Source organism: Heterodontus francisci, chromosome 1, assembly GCF_036365525.1.
Source record: "Heterodontus francisci isolate sHetFra1 chromosome 1, sHetFra1.hap1, whole genome shotgun sequence".
Classification (NCBI taxonomy): domain Eukaryota; kingdom Metazoa; phylum Chordata; class Chondrichthyes; order Heterodontiformes; family Heterodontidae; genus Heterodontus; species Heterodontus francisci.
Window position 1 is genome coordinate 78,293,909 of NC_090371.1, and position 19,084 is coordinate 78,312,992.

General features: G+C 44.4%; 1 protein-coding gene across 7 annotated transcripts in view; it reads right to left on the reverse strand.

The window, feature by feature from the left end:
- Window positions 1-19,084, reverse strand: part of LOC137370144 (probable E3 ubiquitin-protein ligase HERC1) — a 480,710-nt gene that overhangs the window by 354,368 nt on the left and 107,258 nt on the right. For 6 of the 7 annotated variants that reach the window (XM_068032409.1, XM_068032373.1, XM_068032381.1 and 3 more), the window contains 2 exons: window positions 14,446-14,658; window positions 5,552-5,725 (listed from right to left, as the gene is read on the reverse strand). In XM_068032409.1, coding sequence (XP_067888510.1) covers window positions 5,552-5,725; window positions 14,446-14,658 — 387 coding nt within the window. The remainder of the gene's footprint in view (window positions 1-5,551; window positions 5,726-14,445; window positions 14,659-19,084) is intronic. The other variant, XM_068032400.1, reaches the window with a different exon arrangement.

The following is a 19,084-nucleotide window of genomic DNA, read 5'->3' on the forward strand; positions in this document are numbered from 1 at the left end:
CACAATAGAATTTCAAAATTTGCCAATGAGATCGAGCCTGGAGGAATGGCAAACAGTGAGGATGATACGAACCACCTGCAACAGGTCATAAATAGGCTAACAAAATAGGCAGACAACTGGCAGATGGAATTTAATAAACAAGATGCATTGAGGCAGAAGGGATAGGGTGAGGCAATACAGACATAATGGCACAGTTCTAAAGAGTGTGCAGGAACAGAGGGACCCATGGGTGCATGTGCATAGATCTTTGTAGATCTTACGTTCCTACTTGAAGGGAATCATCAGCCACGATCATATTGAATGGCGGAGCAGGCCCAATGGGCTGAATGGCGTACTTCTGCTCCTATGTCCTATGAAGGTGGCAGGACATATTGAGAGAATGGTTAGCAAAGCGTATGCGACCTTGAGCATTCCTAAGTAGAGATATTAAAAACCAGGGAAGTCATGCAGAATCACTATGAAGCTCTGGTTAGGCCCAAATTAGAGTACTGCATCCCAGTTCTGGTCGCCCCATCTTAAGAAGGATGTGAGGATCCTTGAGAGGAGATTTACCAGAATGATTCAAGGGATGGGGGGGTTTTAGTTACAAAGTGCCTGGAGCAAAGGAGATTGAGGGGAGATTTGATAGATATGTACAAGATTATGGACATAGCAGCGGACGCCTTTCCCATGCGCTTGTTGATTTCTGCATCGAGACACAGGTTACTGGTGATAGTTGAGCCTAGGTAGGTGAACTCTTGAACCACTTCCAGAGCGTGGTCGCTGATATTGATGGATGGAGCATTTCTGACGTCCTGTCCCATGCTGTTCGTTTTCTTGAGGCTGATGGTTAGGCCAAATCTGTTGTGGCAGCCACAATCCTGTCGACGAGTCTCTGCAGACACATTTCTGCGTGGGATGTTAATGCAACATTGTCAGCAAAGAGGAGTTCCCTGATGAGGACTTTCCAGACTTTGGTCTTCGCTCGAAGACGGGCAAGGTTGAACAACCTGCCATCTGCTCTTGTGTGGAGGAAAATTCCTTCTTCTGAAGACTTGAATGCATGTGAGAGCAGCAGGGAGAAGAAGATCCCAAACAGTATAGGTGCGAGGTTTCACGCCACTCGGGATAGGAAAGGGGTCTGATGAGGCACCGCTATGCTGAATTGTGCCTTTCATATTGTCATGGAATGAGGTATGATACTTAGTAGCTTTGGCAGACATCCGATCTTTGCTAGTAGTCTGAAGAGACCATGTCTGCTGACGAGGTCAAAGGCTTTGGTGAGATCTATGAAAGCAACGTAGAGGGGCATCAGTTGTTCGCAGCATTTCTCCTGTAGCTGGCGAAGGGAGAACAACATGTCAATGGTGGATCTCTCTGCTCGAAAGCCACACTGTGCCTCAGGGTAGACGCGCTCAGCCAGCTTCTGGAGTCTGTTTAAAACGACTCGAGAGAAGACTTTCCCCACTATGCTGAGCAGGGAGATTCCACGGTAGTTGTTGCAGTCACCGCGGTCACCCTTGTTCTTACAGACGGTGATGATATTGGCATCACGCAGGTCCTGTGGTACTACTCCCTCATCTCAGCACAGGCAAAGCAGTTCGTAGAGTGCTGAAAGTATAGCTGGCTTGGCACTCTTGATTATTTCAGGGGTAATGCAGTCCATTCCAGGGGCTTTTCCACTGGCTAGAGAATCAATGGCATCACTGAGCTCCGATTTTGTTGGCTGCCCATGACTGGCAGAGACTGGGCTGCATTGAGGGCGGTATCAGTGACAACATTTACCCTGGAGTGCAGTTCTAGGTAGTGCTCCACCCAGCGGTCCATTTGCTTGCGTTGGTCAGTGATCGTTTCCCCTGATTTAGACTTGAGGGGGACGATCTTCTTGATGGTTGGCCCAAAAGCTCTCTTAATGCCATCATACATTCCTCTGATGTTTCCGGTGTTAGAGGCCAGCTGAATACGACAGCACAGGTGTACTGGCAGGGTAGGGATCCTGCATGGTCAAGCTAGTTTGAAATCATTTGGTAAATCAAGTGAAACAAATAATATACCACCTGAAGAAAGATATACTTCTACTTGTTGCACCGATATATTGTGGGAAATCCTTCACAACGCCCACAGGTTAAACTCAGACGAATAACCAGGCTTTTAAGGGAAGCTAAGGCCTCCAATAATAACATTAATTATGGTACTCAGGAGCATTAAACACAATCTTTAAAGTGTAAACACATTATTGTGAATTATGCAATTTCAATGTTTTGTGACAAAAACTTTATTCTGAACCTTATTGATTTTTGACAAAAAAAAATTAAACATTTTTAGAAATTATTTTGATTGCTTGGTTCATACAACATTTTTTTTAACACCACCCATAGTTGAGAGTTTGGTTTTAGGATTGGGTCTATTTTTGTTAGAACAGAAGTTGTTCCTAACAGCACTGTGGGTGTACCTACCCCACATGGACTGCAGTGGTTCAAGGCGGCAGCTCACCACCACCTTGTCAAGGGCAATTAGGGATGGGCAATAAATGCTGGCCTGGCCAGCGATGCCCACATCCCATGAATGAATAATAAAAAAAAAATTATGGGGTGTCTGATACTAATATTTAACATAATGAAAAGATGGGACAGAGTAGATAGAAACAGACTTTGCATGATTTAGAGGGATAAAATGAGGGGAATGAGTTAGATTTGTTTACATAGAAAGTTAGGAGGCTATGGATTGCACAAGAGTTACTCAGTGAAGCAGATCATCAACATTTAATAGGTTAGATAGAAGAAAAGGAAATAAAGGGATATTGATTCAGAGTGGGTACATAGGATTAAAACTAATGCTTGTATGCAGGATAAACACGAACATGGACTGGTTGGGCTAAAAAGCTTATTTCTGTGCTAATTTCTATGTAATTATGAAATTAAGGCCAATCAGATGTGACATAAGAAATATAATGCCGTGGGTGGGGAAAAATGGTCAGTTGTATCATTTTTACATTTTAAAAGAGATTGAGAACATAATGTAGGAATATAACACAAATAAAACAGGGTCTAAAATATACATGAACAATCCCATCATGGATCTACCTCACTCGAGGGAAAATACTATGCACTTGCTCCCTGATAACCAAGGATAATTTTTATTTTTTTAAAACACATTCGTGAGATGCGAGAATCGCTGGCAAGGCCACTATATATTGCCCTTGAGAAAGTGGTGATGAACCTGCTTCTTGAACTACTGCAGTCCATCTGATGAAGATACACCCACAGTGCTGTTCGGGAGGGAATTCCAGGATTTTGAGCCATTGACAGTGAAGGAACAGCGAAGTAGTGCCAAGCCAAGATGGTGTGAGATTTGAAGGGGAACTTGCAGGTGATGGTTTTCCCATCTGTTGTTTCCTTCTTCTTCTAGGCAGTAGAGGTCGCGGGTTTGGAAGGTGTTGTCAAAAGGAGCCTAGCTGAGTGCTGCAGTACATCTTTGCATATAGCACACACTGCACATTGGTGGTGCAAGGAGGGAATGTTTAAGGCGGTGGATAAGGCTGCTTTGTCCTGGATGGTGTCAAGATTCTTGAGTGTTGTTGGAGCTGGACACATCCAGGCAAATGGAGAGTATTCCATCACACTCCTGACTTGTGCTTTATTGATGGTGGACAGGCTTTGGGGAGTCAGGTGAGTTACTCACCACAGAATTCCCAGCCTCTGATCCGCTCTTGTAGCCAAAGTATTTATATGGCTGGTCCAGTTCAGTTTCTGCTCAATGTTGACCCCCAGGATGTTGATTGTGGGGATTCAGTAATGGTAATGCTGTTGAACGTCAAGGGGAAATGGTTACATTCTCTCTTGTTGGAGGCGCTCATTGCCTGGCATTTCTGTGGTGTGAATGTTACTTGCCATTTATCAGTCCAAGCCGGAATGTTGTCCAGGTCTTGATACATATGGACACAGACTACTTCAGTACCTGAGGAGTTGTGAATTGAACCCAACACTTTACAATCATCAACAAACTTCTCTACTTCTGACCTTAAGATGGAGGGAAGGTCAGTGATGAAGCAGCCGAGATGGTTGGGCTGAGCACACTACTCTGAGGAACTCCTGCAGTGATTTCCTGGGGCTGAGATGATTGGCCTCCAACAACCACAACTTTTGCGCTAGGTATGATTCTAACCAGTGCAGAAATTTTCCCAATTCCCACTGTCTTCAATTTTGCTAAGACACTCCGTCAAATGCTGCCTTGATACCAAGGGTAGTCACGCTCAAATCACCTCTTGAATTCAGCAATTCTGTCCATGTTTGCACCAAAGCTGTAATGAGGTCTGGAGAACAGCGACCCTGGCAGAACCCGAACTGAACATCAGTGAGGAGGTTACTGCTGAGTAAGTGCTGCTTGATAGCATCGTTAATGGGACTTTCCATCAATTTGTTGATCACTGAGAGTAGATTGATGGGGTGGTAATTAGCTGGATTGGATTTGTCCTGTTTTTTTGTGTGGAAAGGGCGTACCTGCATCATTTTCCACATTGTCGGGTAGGTGCCAGTGTTATAACTACTGGAACAGCTTGGCTAAGAGCAAAGCTAGGTCTGGAGCACAAGTTTTCAATACTGCAGCTGAGATGTTGTCTGGGCCTTTGCTGTATCCAGTACCTTCAGCCATTTCTTGATATCACAGTGAATCAAATTGGCTGAAGACTGGCATCTGTAATGTTGGGGATCTCAGGAGGAGGCCGAGATGGACCATCCACTCGGCACTTCTGACTGAAGATGACTGCAAATGCTTCAGACTTGTCTTTTGCATTAACGTGCTGGGCTCCTCCATGGAGGACGAGGATGTTTGTGGAGCTTCCACCTCTGGTTAGTTGTTTAATTGTCCAGCACCATTCACAACTGGATGTGGCAGGACTGCAGAGCTTTGATCTGATCTGTTGGTTGTGGGTTCGCTTAGCTCTATCTATCACATGCTGCTTCTACTGTTTAGCATGCATTCTATGTTCTGTGTTGTAGCTTCACCAGTTTGACATCTCATTTTTCAGTATACCTGATGCCACTCCTGGAAAGCTCTCCTAAACTTAGAGCTGAACGAGGGTCGGTCCCCTGGCTTGATGGTAATGGTAGAGTGAGGGCTTTGCTGGACCATGAGGTTTCAGATTGTGGTTGAATACAATTCTGCTGCTGCTAAAAGCTCACAGCGCCCCATGAAGGCCCAGTTTTGAGCTGCTAGATCTGTTCTGAATTGAGGAAATTTAAATCTGAAATTACAGTATTCAACCTAATCAGTCAGACAATATTCTTTCTCTTCCCAGCAGAACAAGGAATATCATGTCGTATGAAGAACTTTACCTGTCAACTAAATTCCTGCCATTAACCACCTACCCTGTTCCCAGCCAGCTGTGATTCCAGCCCCTTTTTAAAGGAATTAACATAAGAGCATTTTCATAATTAGATCAAGTCTATCTAAAGGTCATCTCAACCTACTACTTGATTTGCAGTGAATCACATCAAAATAATAAAACGAACATTCAGAAAAGTTAGGGGAGAGAGAAAACAGAATAAGATATTCCGTAACAGCGGAGATTTACCACTGCTGTTGGCGTAGACCTGCATTCTGCTCCAGATTTTGTATCCTGGCTCTACTGAAGTACCCAGTGCGATGTCTATAAGTGCTGCAGTGTCTTCAGAAACTCGGAAATCAAAAGACTTCCGTTCCACAGAGCCAGCCAATGCCTTTCCAGTGAGACAATTCATGAGTACATCTGCAATAAGAAAAGGATCTTTGAAAAACATAAAGCATTTTTGTCTATTGAGAAAGGTATGCACTTGGTAAACATTTTATACGTACAATATAGATATATCGAAAAACATTAGAACATTACAGCGCAGTACAGGCCCTTCGGCCCTCGATGTTGCGCCGACCATCTGACCTACACTATTCCATTTTCATCCATATGTCTATCCAATGACCACTTAAATGCCCTTAAAGTTGGCGAGTCTACTACTGTTGCAGACAGGGCGTTCCACGCCCCTACTACTCTCTGCGTAAAGAAGCTACCTTTGACATCTGTCCTATATCTTTCACCCCTCAACTTAAAGCTATGTCCCCTCGTGTTTGCCATCATCATCCGAGGAAAAAGACTCTCACTATCCACCCTATCTAACCCTCTGATTATCTTGTATGTCTCTATTAAGTCACCTCTCCTCCTCCTTCTCTCTAACGAAAACAACCCCAAGTCCCTCAGCCTTTCCTCGTAAGACCTTCCCTCCATACCAGGCAACATCCTAGTAAATCTCCTCTGCACCCTTTCCAAAGCTTCCACATCCTTCCTATAATGCGGTGACCAGAACTGCACGCAATACTCAAGGTGCGGCCTCACCAGAGTTTTGTACAGCTGCAGCATGACCTCGTGGCTCCAAAACTCGATCCCCGTACTAATAAAAGCTAACACACCATATGCCTTCTTAACAGCCCTATTAACCTGCGTAGCAACTTTCAGGGATTTATGTACCTGGACACCAAGATCTCTCTGCTCATCTACACTACCAAGAATCTTCCCATTAGCCCAGTACTCTGCATTGCTGTTACTCCTTCCAAAGTGAATCACCTCACACTTCTCCGCATTAAACTCCATTTGCCATCTCTCAGCCCAGCTCTGCAGCCTATCTATGTCCCTCTGTACCCTACAACACCCTTCGACACTATCCACAACTCCACCGACCTTCGTGTCATCCGCAAATTTACTAACCCACCCTTCTACACCCTCATCCAGGTAATTTATAAAAATGACAAACAGCAGTGGCCCCAAAACAGAACCTTGCGGTACACCACTAGTAACTAAACTCCAGGATGAACATTTGCCATCAACCACCACCCTCTGTCTTCTTTCAGCTAGCCAATTTCTGATCCAAAGCTCTAAATCACCTTCAACCCCATACTTCCGTATTTTCTGCAATAGCCTACCGTGGGGAACCTTATCAAACGCCTTACTGAAATCCATATACACCACATCCACGGCTTTACCCTCATCCACCTGTTTGGTCACCTTCTCGAAAAACTCAATAAGGTTTGTGAGGCACGACCTACCTTTCACAAAACCGTGCTGACTATCGCAAATGAACTTATTCTTTTCAAGATGATTATAAATCCTATCTCTTATAACCCTTTCCAACATTTTACCCACAACCGAAGTAAGGCTCACAGGTCTATAATTACCAGGGCTGTCTCTACTCCCCTTCTTGAACAAGGGGACAACATTTGCTATCCTCCAGTCCTCCGGCACTACTCCTGTCGACAATGACGACATAAAGATCAACAACAACGGCTCTGCAATCTCCTCCCTGGCTTCCCAGAGAATCCTAGGATAAATCCCATCTGGCCCAGGGGACTTATCTATTTTCACTCTTTCCAAAATATCTTTTGGGTTCAGATAGGAAAGAAAGAAAAAAGGAAGAGTTGCATTTATATAGCACCTTTCACAACTGCCAGATGTCTCAAAGTGCTTCACAGCCAATTAAATACTGTTTGAAGTGTGGTCACTGGAAGAATGCAAGAACCGCAGCAGCCGGTAAATGCACACAGCAAACTCCCACAAACAACAAAGTGACCAGATAATGTATTTTTGTGATGTTGATTGAAAGATAAATTGGCCAGGACACTAGGGATAACTCCCCTACTCTTCTTCCAAATAGCATTATGCGACCAAAGCAAGCAGATGGGGCCTCGGTTTAACGTCTTATCTGAAAGACGGCACCCTCAGCACTGGACTGGTTTTTTGTGCTCAAGCCATGCAGTGGGACTTGAACCCAGAACCTTGTGACTCAAAAGGCGAAGGTGCTACCAAGTGAACCACATCTGACACAAATAATGCACCAGTTAATAAGGATTTGTTTGTTCCTCCTTTGATATATTCCAGAATCAAATACATGGCTGAGAAAGCTTACATGCTTAAGTAAAACAGTAACAAAATAATTTTTAAATGCAGATATGTAACAGTGTAGGGAGTTCAGAGGTTATATTCCGGATGTCACAACAAGCAAGGCAATTCTAGAAGGGAGCTGTCCCAGTTTGAAAGGGCAAAGAACAAAGAACAGTACAGCACAGGAACAGGCCATTCGGCCCTCCAAGCCTGCGCCGATCTTGATGCCTGCCTAAACTAACACCTTCTGCACTTCCGGGGCCCATATCCCTCTATTCCCTTCCTATTCATATATTTGTCAAGATGTCTCTTAAACGTCCCTATCGTATCTGCTTCTCCCCTGGCAGCAAGTTCCAGGCACTCACCACCCTCTGTGTAAAAAACTTGCCTTGAACATCCCCTCTAAACGTTGCCCCTCGCACCTTAAACCTATGTCCCCTAGTAACTGACTCTTCCACCCTGGGAAAAAGCTTCTGACTATCCACTCTGTCCATGCCGCTCATAACTTTGTAAACCTCTATCATGTCGCCCCCTCCACCTCCGTCGTTCCAGTGAAAACAATCCGAGTTTTTCCAACCTCTCTTCATAGCTAATGCCCTCCAGACCAGGCAACATCCTGGTAAACCTCCTCTGTACCCTCTCCAAAGCCTCCACATCCTTCTGGTAGTGTGGCGATCAGAATTGCACACAATATTCTAAGTGTGGCCCAAGTAAGGTTCTGCACAGCTGCAACATGACTTGTCAATTTTTATACTCTATGCCCTGACCGATGAAGGCAAGCATGCCGTATGCCTTCTTGACTACCTTATCCACCTGCATTGCCACTTTCAGTGACCTGTGGACCTGTACGCCCAGATATCTCTGCCTGTCAATACTCCGAAGGGTTCTGCCATTTACTGTATACCGCCCACCTGCATTAGATCTTCCAAAATGCATTACCTCACATTTGTCCGGATTAAACTCCATCTGCCATTTCTCCACCCAAGTCCCCAACCGATCTATATCCTGCTGTATCCTCTGACAATCCTCATCATTATCCGCAACTCCACCAACCTTTGTGTCGTCCGCAAACTTACTAATCAGACCAGCTACATTTTCCTCCAAATCATTTATATATACTGCAAACAGCAAAGGTCCCAGCACTGATCCCTGCGGAACACCACTAGTCATATTCCTCCATTCAGAAAAACACCCATCCACTGTTACCCTCTGTCTTCTGTGACTGAGCCAGTTCTGTATCCATCTTGCCAGCTCACCTCTGATCCCGTGTGACTTCACCTTTTGTACCAGTCTGCCATGCGGGACCTTGTCAAAGGTTTTACTAAAGTCCATATAGACAACATCCACCGCCCTTCCTTCATCAATCATCTTCGTCACTTCCTCAAAAAACTCAATCAAATTAGTAAGACACCACCTCCCCTTCACAAAACCATGCTGTCTCTCGCTAATAAGTTCGTTTGTTTCCAAATGGGAGTAAATCCTGTCCCGAAGAATCCTCTCTAATAGTTTCCCTACCACTGACGTAAGGCTCACCAGCCTATAATTTCCTGGATTATCCTTACCACCCTTCTTCAACAAAGGAACAACATTGGCTATTCTCCAGTCTTCTGGGACCTCACCTGTAGCCAATGAGGATGCAAAGATTTCTGTCAAGGCTCCAGCAATTTCTTCCCTTGTCTCCCTCAGTATTCTAGGGTAAATCCCATCAGGCCCTGGGGACTTATCTACCTTAATGCTTTGCAAGACGCCCAGCACCTCCTCCTTTTTGATAATGAGATGACTGAGACTATCTACACTCCCTTCCCTGGGCTCATCATCTACCAAGTCCTTCTCCTTGGTGAATACTGATGCAAAGTACTCATTTAGCACCTCACCCATTTCCTCTGGCTCCACGCATAGATTCCCATCTCTGTCCTTGAGTGGGCCAACCCTTTCCCTCCTAACTCTCTTGGTCTTTATATACGTATAAAAAGCCTTGGGATTTTCCTTAATCCTGTTTGCCAACGACTTTTCATGACCCCTTTTAGCCCTCCTAACTCCTTGCTTAAGTTCCTTCCTACTGTCTTTATATTTCTCAAGTGCTTCATCTGTTCCTAGCCTTCCAGCCCTTACAAATGCTTCCTTTTTCTTTTTGACTAGGCTCACAATATCCCATGTTATCCAAGCTTCCCGAAACTTGCCAAACTTGTCTGTCTTCCTCACAGGAACATGCTGGTCCTGGATTCTAATCAGCTGACGTTTGAAAGACTCCCACGTCAGATGTTGATTTACCCTCAAACAACCGCCCCCAATCTAAATTCTTCAGTTCCTGCCTAATATTGTTATAATTAGCCTTCCCCCAATTTAGCACCTTCACCCGAGGACTACTCTTACCCTTATCCACAAGTACCTTAAAACTTATGGAATTATGGTCACTGTTCCCGAAATGCTCCCCCACTGAAACTTCGACCACCTGGCTGGGCTCATTCCCCAATACCACGTCCAGAATGGCCCCATCACTAGTTGGGCTATCTGCATACTGTTTCAAGAAGCCCTCCTGGATGCTCCTCACAAATTCCCTAGCACTAAGTGAGTCCCAGTCAATATAGGGGAAGTTAAAAATCACCCACCACTACAACCCTGTTACCTTTACATCTTTCCAAAATCTGTCTACATATCTGCTCCTCTACCTCCTGCTGGCTGTTGGGAGGCCTGTAGTAAACCACCAACATCGTGACTGCACCCTTCCTATTCCTGAGCTCCACCCATATTGCCTCGCTGCATGACCTCTCTGAGGTGTCCTCCCGCAGTACAGCTGTGATATTCTCCTTAACCAGTAATGCAACTCCCCCACCCCTTTTACATCCCCCTCTATCCCGCCTGAAGCTTCTAAAGCTGGAACATTTAGCTGCCAATCCTGCCCTTCCCTCAACCAAGTCTCTGTAATAGCAACATCATATTTCCAAGTACTAATCCAAGCTCTAAGTTCATCTGCCTTACCTGTTGTACCTCTCGCATTGAAACAAATGCACTTCAGACCACCAGTCCCGCTGTGCTCAGCAACATCTCCCTGCCTGCTCTTCCTCTTAGTCCTACTGGCCTTATTTACTATGTCCTCATTTACTTCACTAACTGTCCTACTGCTCTGGTTCTCACCCCCCTGCCACACTAGTTTAAACCCTCCCGAGTGACGCTAGCAAACCTTGCAGCCAGGATATTAGTGCCCTTCCAGTTTAGATGCAACCCGTCTTTCTTGTACAGGTCCCATCTGTCCCTGAAGAGAGCCCAATGGTCCAGATATCTGAAACCCTCCCTTCTACACCAGCTGTTCAGCCACATGTTTAGCTGCACTATCTTCCTATTTCCAGCCTCACTGGCATGTGGCACAGGGAGTAATCCAGAGATTACAACCCTAGAGGTCCTGTTTTTTTAAACTTACTACCTAACTCCCTGAACTCCCCCTGAAGGACATCATCACTCTTCCTGCCTATGTCGTTGGTACCGATGTGTACCACAACCTCTGGCTGTTCACCCTCCCCCTTCAGAATGCCCTCTGTCCGTTCAGAGACATCCTTGACTCTGGCACCAGGGAGGCAACATACCTTCCTGGAGTCTCTTTCACATCCACAGAAGCGCCTATCTGTGCCCCTGACTATAGAGGCCCCTATAACTATTGCTCTTCTGCGCTTTTCCCCTCCCTGCTGAACAGTGCCAGCCGTGGTGCCACTGCTCTGGCTGCTGCTGTTTTCCCCTAATAGGCCATCCCCCTCAACAGTATCCAAAACGGTATACTTGTTAGAGAGGGGGATAGCCACAAGGGATTCCTGCACTGACTGCCTGCCCCTTCTAGCGGTCACCCATTTATCTGCCTGCACCTTGGGTGTAACCACTTCTCTAAAACTCCTGTCTATGACGCTTTCCGCCACCCGCATGCTCCTAAGTGCATCCAGTTGCCGCTCCAACCGATCCATGCGGTCTGTGAGGAGCTGCAACTGGGTACACTTCAATAGAAGAGAATTGCATAATCAGACCGAGGAGTCAGGAAAAATGCAGGAGTCTGAACTTTTTCCAATACAATAGAGTCATAGAGTTATACTGCACAGATACAGGCCCTTTGGCCCATGCTGTCTGTGCCACCATGAAGCACCTATCTATTCTCATCACATTTTCCAGCACTTGGCCCATGCTATGGCATTTCAAGTGCTCATCTAAATACTTCTTAAATGTTGTGAGGGTTCCTGCCTCTACCACCCCTTCAGGCAGTATGTTCCAGATTCCAACCACCCTCTGGGTGAAAATATTTTTCCTCAAATCACCTCTAAATATCCTGCCCTTTACCTTAAAGCTATGCTCCCTGTTAGTGACACCTCCGCTAAGGGAAAACGTTTCTTCCTATCTACCACCCTCATAATGTTGTATACCTCAATCAGGTCTCCCCTCAGCCTTCTCTGCTCTTAGGAAAACAACCCTAGCCTATCAAGTCTCTCTTCATAGCTGAAATGCTCCAGCCCAGGCAACATCCTGGTGAATCCCCTCTGCACCTGCTCCAGTGCAATCACATCCTTCCTATAGTGTGGCGACCAGAACTGTACACAGTACTCCAGCTGTGGCCTAACTAGCATTTTATACGGCTCCATCATAACCTCCTTGTTCTTATATTATATGCTTAGGCTAATAAAGGCAAGTATCCCATATGTCTTCCTGACCACCTTATCTGCCTGCCTTCAGTAATCTATGGACAAGTACATCAAGGTCCCCCTGTACTTCCTACCACCCATTGTATATTCCCTTGCCTTGTTCGTCCTCCCAAAATGCATCACCTCACACTTGTCAGGATTTCATTCCATTTGCCACTGCTCTGCCCATCTTAATAGCCCATCTATATTGTACTGTAATTGAAGGCTTCCCTCCTCACTATTTACGACACCACCAATTTTCGTATCATCTGAGAACCTACTGATCATACCCCCTATATTCATATTCAAATCAATAATATACACTACAAACAGCAAGGGTCCCAGCAACGATCCTTGCGGTACACCACTGGTCACAGGCTTCCACTCGCAAAAACAACCCTCAACCATCACCCTCTGCCTCCTGCCACTAAGCCAATTTTGGATCAAATTTGTCGAATTGCCCTGGATCCCATGGACTCTTACCTTCTTAACCAATCTCCCATGCAGGACCTCATCAAAAGCCTTACAAAAATCCATGTAGACTACATCAACTGCCTTACCCTCATCTACACATCTAGTCATCTCCTCGAAAAATTCAATCAAATTTGTTAGACATGATCTCCCCCTGAAAAAGCCATGCTGACTATCCTTGATTAATCTCTGCCTCACCAAGTGGAGATTAATCCTGTCCCTCAGAATTTTTTCCAGTAGTTTCCCTACCACTGATGTTAGACTCACCAGCCTGTAATTACCTGGTTTATCCCTGCTACCCCTCTTGAATAATGGTACCACATTCGCTGTCCTCCAGTCCTCTGGCACCTCTTCAGTGGCCAGAGAGGATTTGAAAAATTTGTGTCAAAGCCCCTGCTACCTCCTCCCTTGCCTCACAAAACAGCCTGGGATATATCTCATCTGGGCCTGGGAATTTATCCACTTTTAAACCCGCTAAAACTGCTAACACCTCCTCCCTTTCAATGCTAATTTGTCCGAGTATATCACAATCCCCCTCTCCCTGATCTCTACACCTACATTGTCCTTCTCCATAGTGAACACCGATAAAAAGTAATCATTTAAAACCTCACCTACGTCCTCTGGCTCCACACACAGATTGCCACTTTGGTTCCCAATGGGCCCTACTCTTTCCCTGGTTATCATCTTGCTCAACACCAACAGGAATCTTAAGAAATTACTTGGCAGAACTACAGACTGCCATCTGGGGAAATAGACATGAGCTTACGAGAGGAAAGATGAACAATTTAGATTTAACTACTTCACAGAGTGCAGTGAATGGGCGGAATAGACTCTGAGACGTAGTTAAATCTAAACTCTGGGTAATATCAGTAAACTCAAGAGAAAGCTGAAGTTTTTTGTGAAAGGGGTAAATGATGAGGGATACAGATAATAGAACACATATCCTTTTTGAAAATAACTGTCCTACATTTATATAGTAGTTTTCATGTCCTCAGGATATCTGAAAGCACTTAACACTTTACTTTTGAGTGCAATCGCTCTCGCTTTTGTAGGGAAACCTGACAGCCGATTTGTTACACAACAAAGTTCCATATACAGCAACAGGATAAATGACCAGTTAATTTTTTTTTGTTCAAATACTTCCCTCATGTCCATTGAAAAATTTATGCACATATCAAAATAACTTTTTAAATAAATTTCAAGTTAAGCTGAATGAAAAGCTGCCCAATTTGGCCCTTATCTCTCATCATCTGGTGACATCACTGACGGGGAGCAGCCTTATGCATTGGCTCTAGTCTCGGAGCACAACAACCAGTTTCTCAAAAATGTAAAATCTATAGTAATGGATTCTAACCCCCCCCGGTAGAAGCTCAGTCAAGACAGTCTATTACATTTTTTTTTTAAATGATACGCAGGAGGTTAAAAGTATTAGCCTACCAAGTTGCTCAGACTCAATTTCAAGGCCATTGCTGAGGAGCTGGCTTTGTAACCAATATGCCGAGTTCACTTCTTCTGGTGAGCAAATAGGACCTTGCAGCATTTCTCCAAGACATTGACCGACAGTAAAGGAAATAGTGCGTTCCATATCAATTAGCCAAATCCAAGATTTCACATCCGCAGGAATGGATTTTTCTGAACTGTTTCCAGATTCTAAAGAAAACAAGTTATCCGCAATTTACATTACTAAATTATAATACGCATGCATTCTGTTAAATTTCTTAAATGGAGCAAAAGCCAATTGGACCATAATTTGCTGGGAAGAGGCAAACCGAGGCAAATAGCATTTGGTGTTGCGTATGCGCAAATTCTACAACAACTTCAGGCGAGGTCAGCTGCAAGATTAAATGTGGAAATCTAAAAGCTGCTATCCAGGATGTGCCGCTCTGCCATTAACTTTGCGAAAATGGCATCGCGCCGTCTGGCTCACCACTGAAATGCATTCAACGGTGTGAATTAGCTGCGCTTGCATGGGGGATAGGAACTAACGTTGTCACAAGTTAACTCTTGGCCATTTCATTCTTAAGTACCCTTTTAACGATGTGATAAGTATTAATTACTGTCAATCAACCTCTGTGGCACAAAAAATTAAAAGTGTAGAGTCTCATTCCTTCAGGCTGCTACAGATTTTAAAATGTAAACTTTAAAATTAAGCTCTTTTTTTTACTTTTCCTTTGTCTCTTTCTTTTCTCTTTCACTCAATCCAGTCTTTCTTTCCCTCCCTCTGCTTCTCTTTGTACACTTTGTCACAGAATGTACCCACAGTAAATTAAACTTAGGTCTGTCCTTTCACTGCTTATTTCACAATCCTTCAATCTGATTGGTTAAGAAGATACAGTTGATTGTCCTGTTCATTCACATCCCACATGCCCAGTGTCCCTCACTGTGACGTTGTCATCTTACACTTCCAGCAACTTGCCACACAAAAGTATTAAAAATCCAATGTGAAAGTGCCTGTCTAACAGCATATGCTACTGGATGCCCTGGTAGAGCAAGTTATGACCCATTATCTCTGAATTTCTAGGAACTCATAGCGGCATTTCAGTACATGGCAACAATAGTCATTACAAAATAATAAAAATGCTACTTTTAAAATCAACAGATTTTCCTCTGACACACTACGCCCAGACTTTGCAATGGCAATGACAGTGAAACAGACAGCATTCTTCATCATTACTGACAGCATCTTTGAGAGTTCGCACATGTGCAGGATAACATGGAAATCCTACACTTTTCCAGAGGGTGTGCTAGTGGGACACTGCTAGATTGCAATCAATGGAAAATCAATTGAATTGACCACAACTTCCACCTTGACATTGTTAGTCTCGCTGTTGCACCTTATTGAATGAGGTGTAACTGGGTTGTTAAACAGTGCACCAATTTCATAATTACTGCTAAATACCCTCACTGGCCTCGAGAAGCTCATTTTATATTTGTGGAATGTCAAATTTCTCCATGATACAAAAATTGCATATTTAAAAAATATTATTTTACATTGTTTTTCTTTATTTTAGCTTCTATTTTAATCAAATCATAGCCATTCATTTCATTTATCTGAAAATTTAAATTAAAGGTGAAGGATATTAAATGTTTTTAACTTTCTGTTTTGCTGTGTGAATAGAACCATAGAAAAGTACAGCACAGAAGGAGGCCATTCAGCCCATCGTGTCTGCGCTGGCCGAATAAACCAGCCGCCCAAACTCATCTCATCTTTCAGGTTACAGCACTTCAGGTACATGTCCAGGTCCCTTTTAAAAGAATTGAGGGTCTCTGCCTCCACCACCATTTCTGGCAGCGAATTCCAGACACCCACCACCCTCTGGGTGAAGAAGTTTCCCCTCATCTCCCCTCGAAAGCTTTACCAATCACCTTAAATATGTGTACCCTGGTAACTGACCTCTCCTCTAGGGGAAACAGGTCCTTCCTGTCCACTCTATCTAGGCTCCTCATAATTTTATACACCTCAATCAAGTCACCTCTCAGCCTCCTCAGTTCTCCCTAGCCTATCCAATCTTTCCTCATAGCTACAACCTTCAAGCCCTGGCAACATTCTTGTAAATCTCCTCTGTAATCTCTCCAAAGCAATTATGTTCTTTCTGTAATGTGGTGACCAGAACTGCACGCAATACGCCAGCTGTGGCCTAACCAGCATTCTATACAGTTCCAGCATCACATCCCTGCTTTTGCATTCTATACCTCGGCCAATAAAGGAAAGCAATCCATATGCCTTCTTCACCACTCTATCCACCTGTCCTGCCACCGACAAGGACCTGTGGACATGCACTCCAAGGTCTCTCACTTCTTCTATCCCTTTCAACATCCTCCTGTTTATTGTGTAATCCCTCGCTTTATTTCTCCTCCACAAATGCAATATCACACACTTCTCTGGATTGAATTCCATTTGTCATTTTTCCGTCCACTCAACTTCAAAGTGATTGGATGCTTACTCAATTGCTGACATCATTGCTGCTGCATGCCAAGACATCCCCTCGACTTAGCACTGGATTTAAACTGCCGTCAGGAAAGAGGAAAATCATAAAAGCATTCCACAGAGATTCCTAGATCATTGTGGCCAGCTTTCTTGGAGGTCAGCGACAAGCGCCGTTGTTTCGCTGCTGACTGCAAAACCCTGACCCTACAGCCCAGATTTTGCAGTAGTAATGACTGCAAAATTGTTGGTGTTTGCTATCATCACTCCTCTGAAACTGACAGCAACTTCTAAGTTCATAAATATTGCTGAACATCATCTCTGGTCCTGGAAAAATAATTCCATATTTGTGGACTGTCAAATTTCTCCATTAAGATTTTAAAAAATCAAATTTTTAAAATATTTATATTTTTTAATTTATGCTATTTCACCTTCTACTTTAATCCCACGTGTATGTCCCAATCTTGATTTCGCTCTCAGTAAAATGGTAACTAAAAAGTAAAAACTGAAAAGAATAATCAGTGCTTTCAATTTCCTGGTTTTCTGTCTGAGAGTTCTTCAATACAATTGACTGTTTAATTACATCGCTGTTGCCGGATGGCTGGCAACTTAGCAACAGATTCAAATTAATTTTGAGAGAGCTGAAATCCACACCACAGAGATTGCTGAATCTTTGTGGGCAGCTTTACCTGAGGTCAGCAGTCAGTGACTTTGCCACAAAATCCGGGCATATTATGCAACAAAAATCTGTCCTTAAAAATGTGCCATTTTGCTGGTCTCTTCTCACAACAGTCAAAATTATCCAGGCTACTTTGCTTAGTTGCCTCTAACAAGATGTTGCGGGGCAAGTCTTTCAAGATTTTACATTGCCAGTGACACTGCAGCAGCAGGAACCTCCTCCCCCTAGGACCTGACAGCACCGCAGATACAGTGTGGGTTGAGTAAGTCAATGTGGCCAGTGCTAATAATTTTCATTCTGGCTCAGCTCCATACCCTTTACCTGGCTTCAAGTACCCATGCAAGCTTTCTCCTCCTGAACCACAGTAGTCATAAGATTGCCATCATCCAAATTGCTTCCCAACAAAAACCCAAATAGTAAAAATTTAGACGTGTCCCCATAAAGCAGTGGAAGGGTGTTTTTCTGAATGGAGGGCTGTGACTAGTGGTGTTCCGCAGGGATCAGTGCTGGGACCTTTGCTGCTTGTAGTATCCATAAATGATTTGGAGGAAAATGTAGCTGGTCTGATTAGTAAGTTTGCGGACGACACAAAGGTTGGTGGAGTTGCGGATAGTGATGAGGATTGTCAGAGGATACAGCAGGATATAGATCGGTTAGAGACTAGGGCGGAGAAATGGCAGATGGAGTTTAATCCAGACAAGTGTGAGGTAATGCATTTTGGAAGATCTAATGCAGGTGGGAGGTATACAGTAAATGGCAGAACCCTTGGGAGTATTGACAGGCAGAGAGATCTGGGCGTACAGGTCCACAGATCACTGAAAGTGGCAACGCAGGTGGATAAGGTAGCCAAGAAGGCATACGGCATGCTTGCCTTCATCGGTCGGGGCACAGAGTATAATAATTGGCAAGTCACGCTGCAGCTGTACAGAACTTAAGTTAGGCCACACTTAAGAGTATCGTGTACAGTTCTGGTCGCCACACTACCAGAAGGACGTGGAGGCTTTGGAGAGGGTACAGAAGAGGTTTACCAGGATGTTGCCTGGTCTGGAGGGCATTAGCTATGAGGAGAGGTTGGATAAACTCGGATTGTTTTCACTGAAACGACGGAGGTGGAGGGGCGACATAATAGAGGTTTACAAAGTTATGAGTGGCATGGACAGAGTGGATAGTCAGAAGCATTTTCCCAGGGTGGAAGAGTCAGTTACTAGGGGACATAGGTTTAAAGTGCGAGGGGCAAAGTTTAGAGGGGATGTGCGAGGCAAGTTTTTTTACACAGAGGGTGGTGAGTGCCTGGAACTTGCTGCCGGGGGAGGCGGTGGAAGCAGATATGATAGCGACGTTTAAGAGGCATCTTGACAAATACATGAATAGGATGGGAATTGAGGGATACGGTCCCCGGAAGTGCAGAAGGTGTTAGTTTAGGCAGGCATCAAGATCGGCGCAGGCTTGGAGGGCCGAATGGCCGGTTCCTG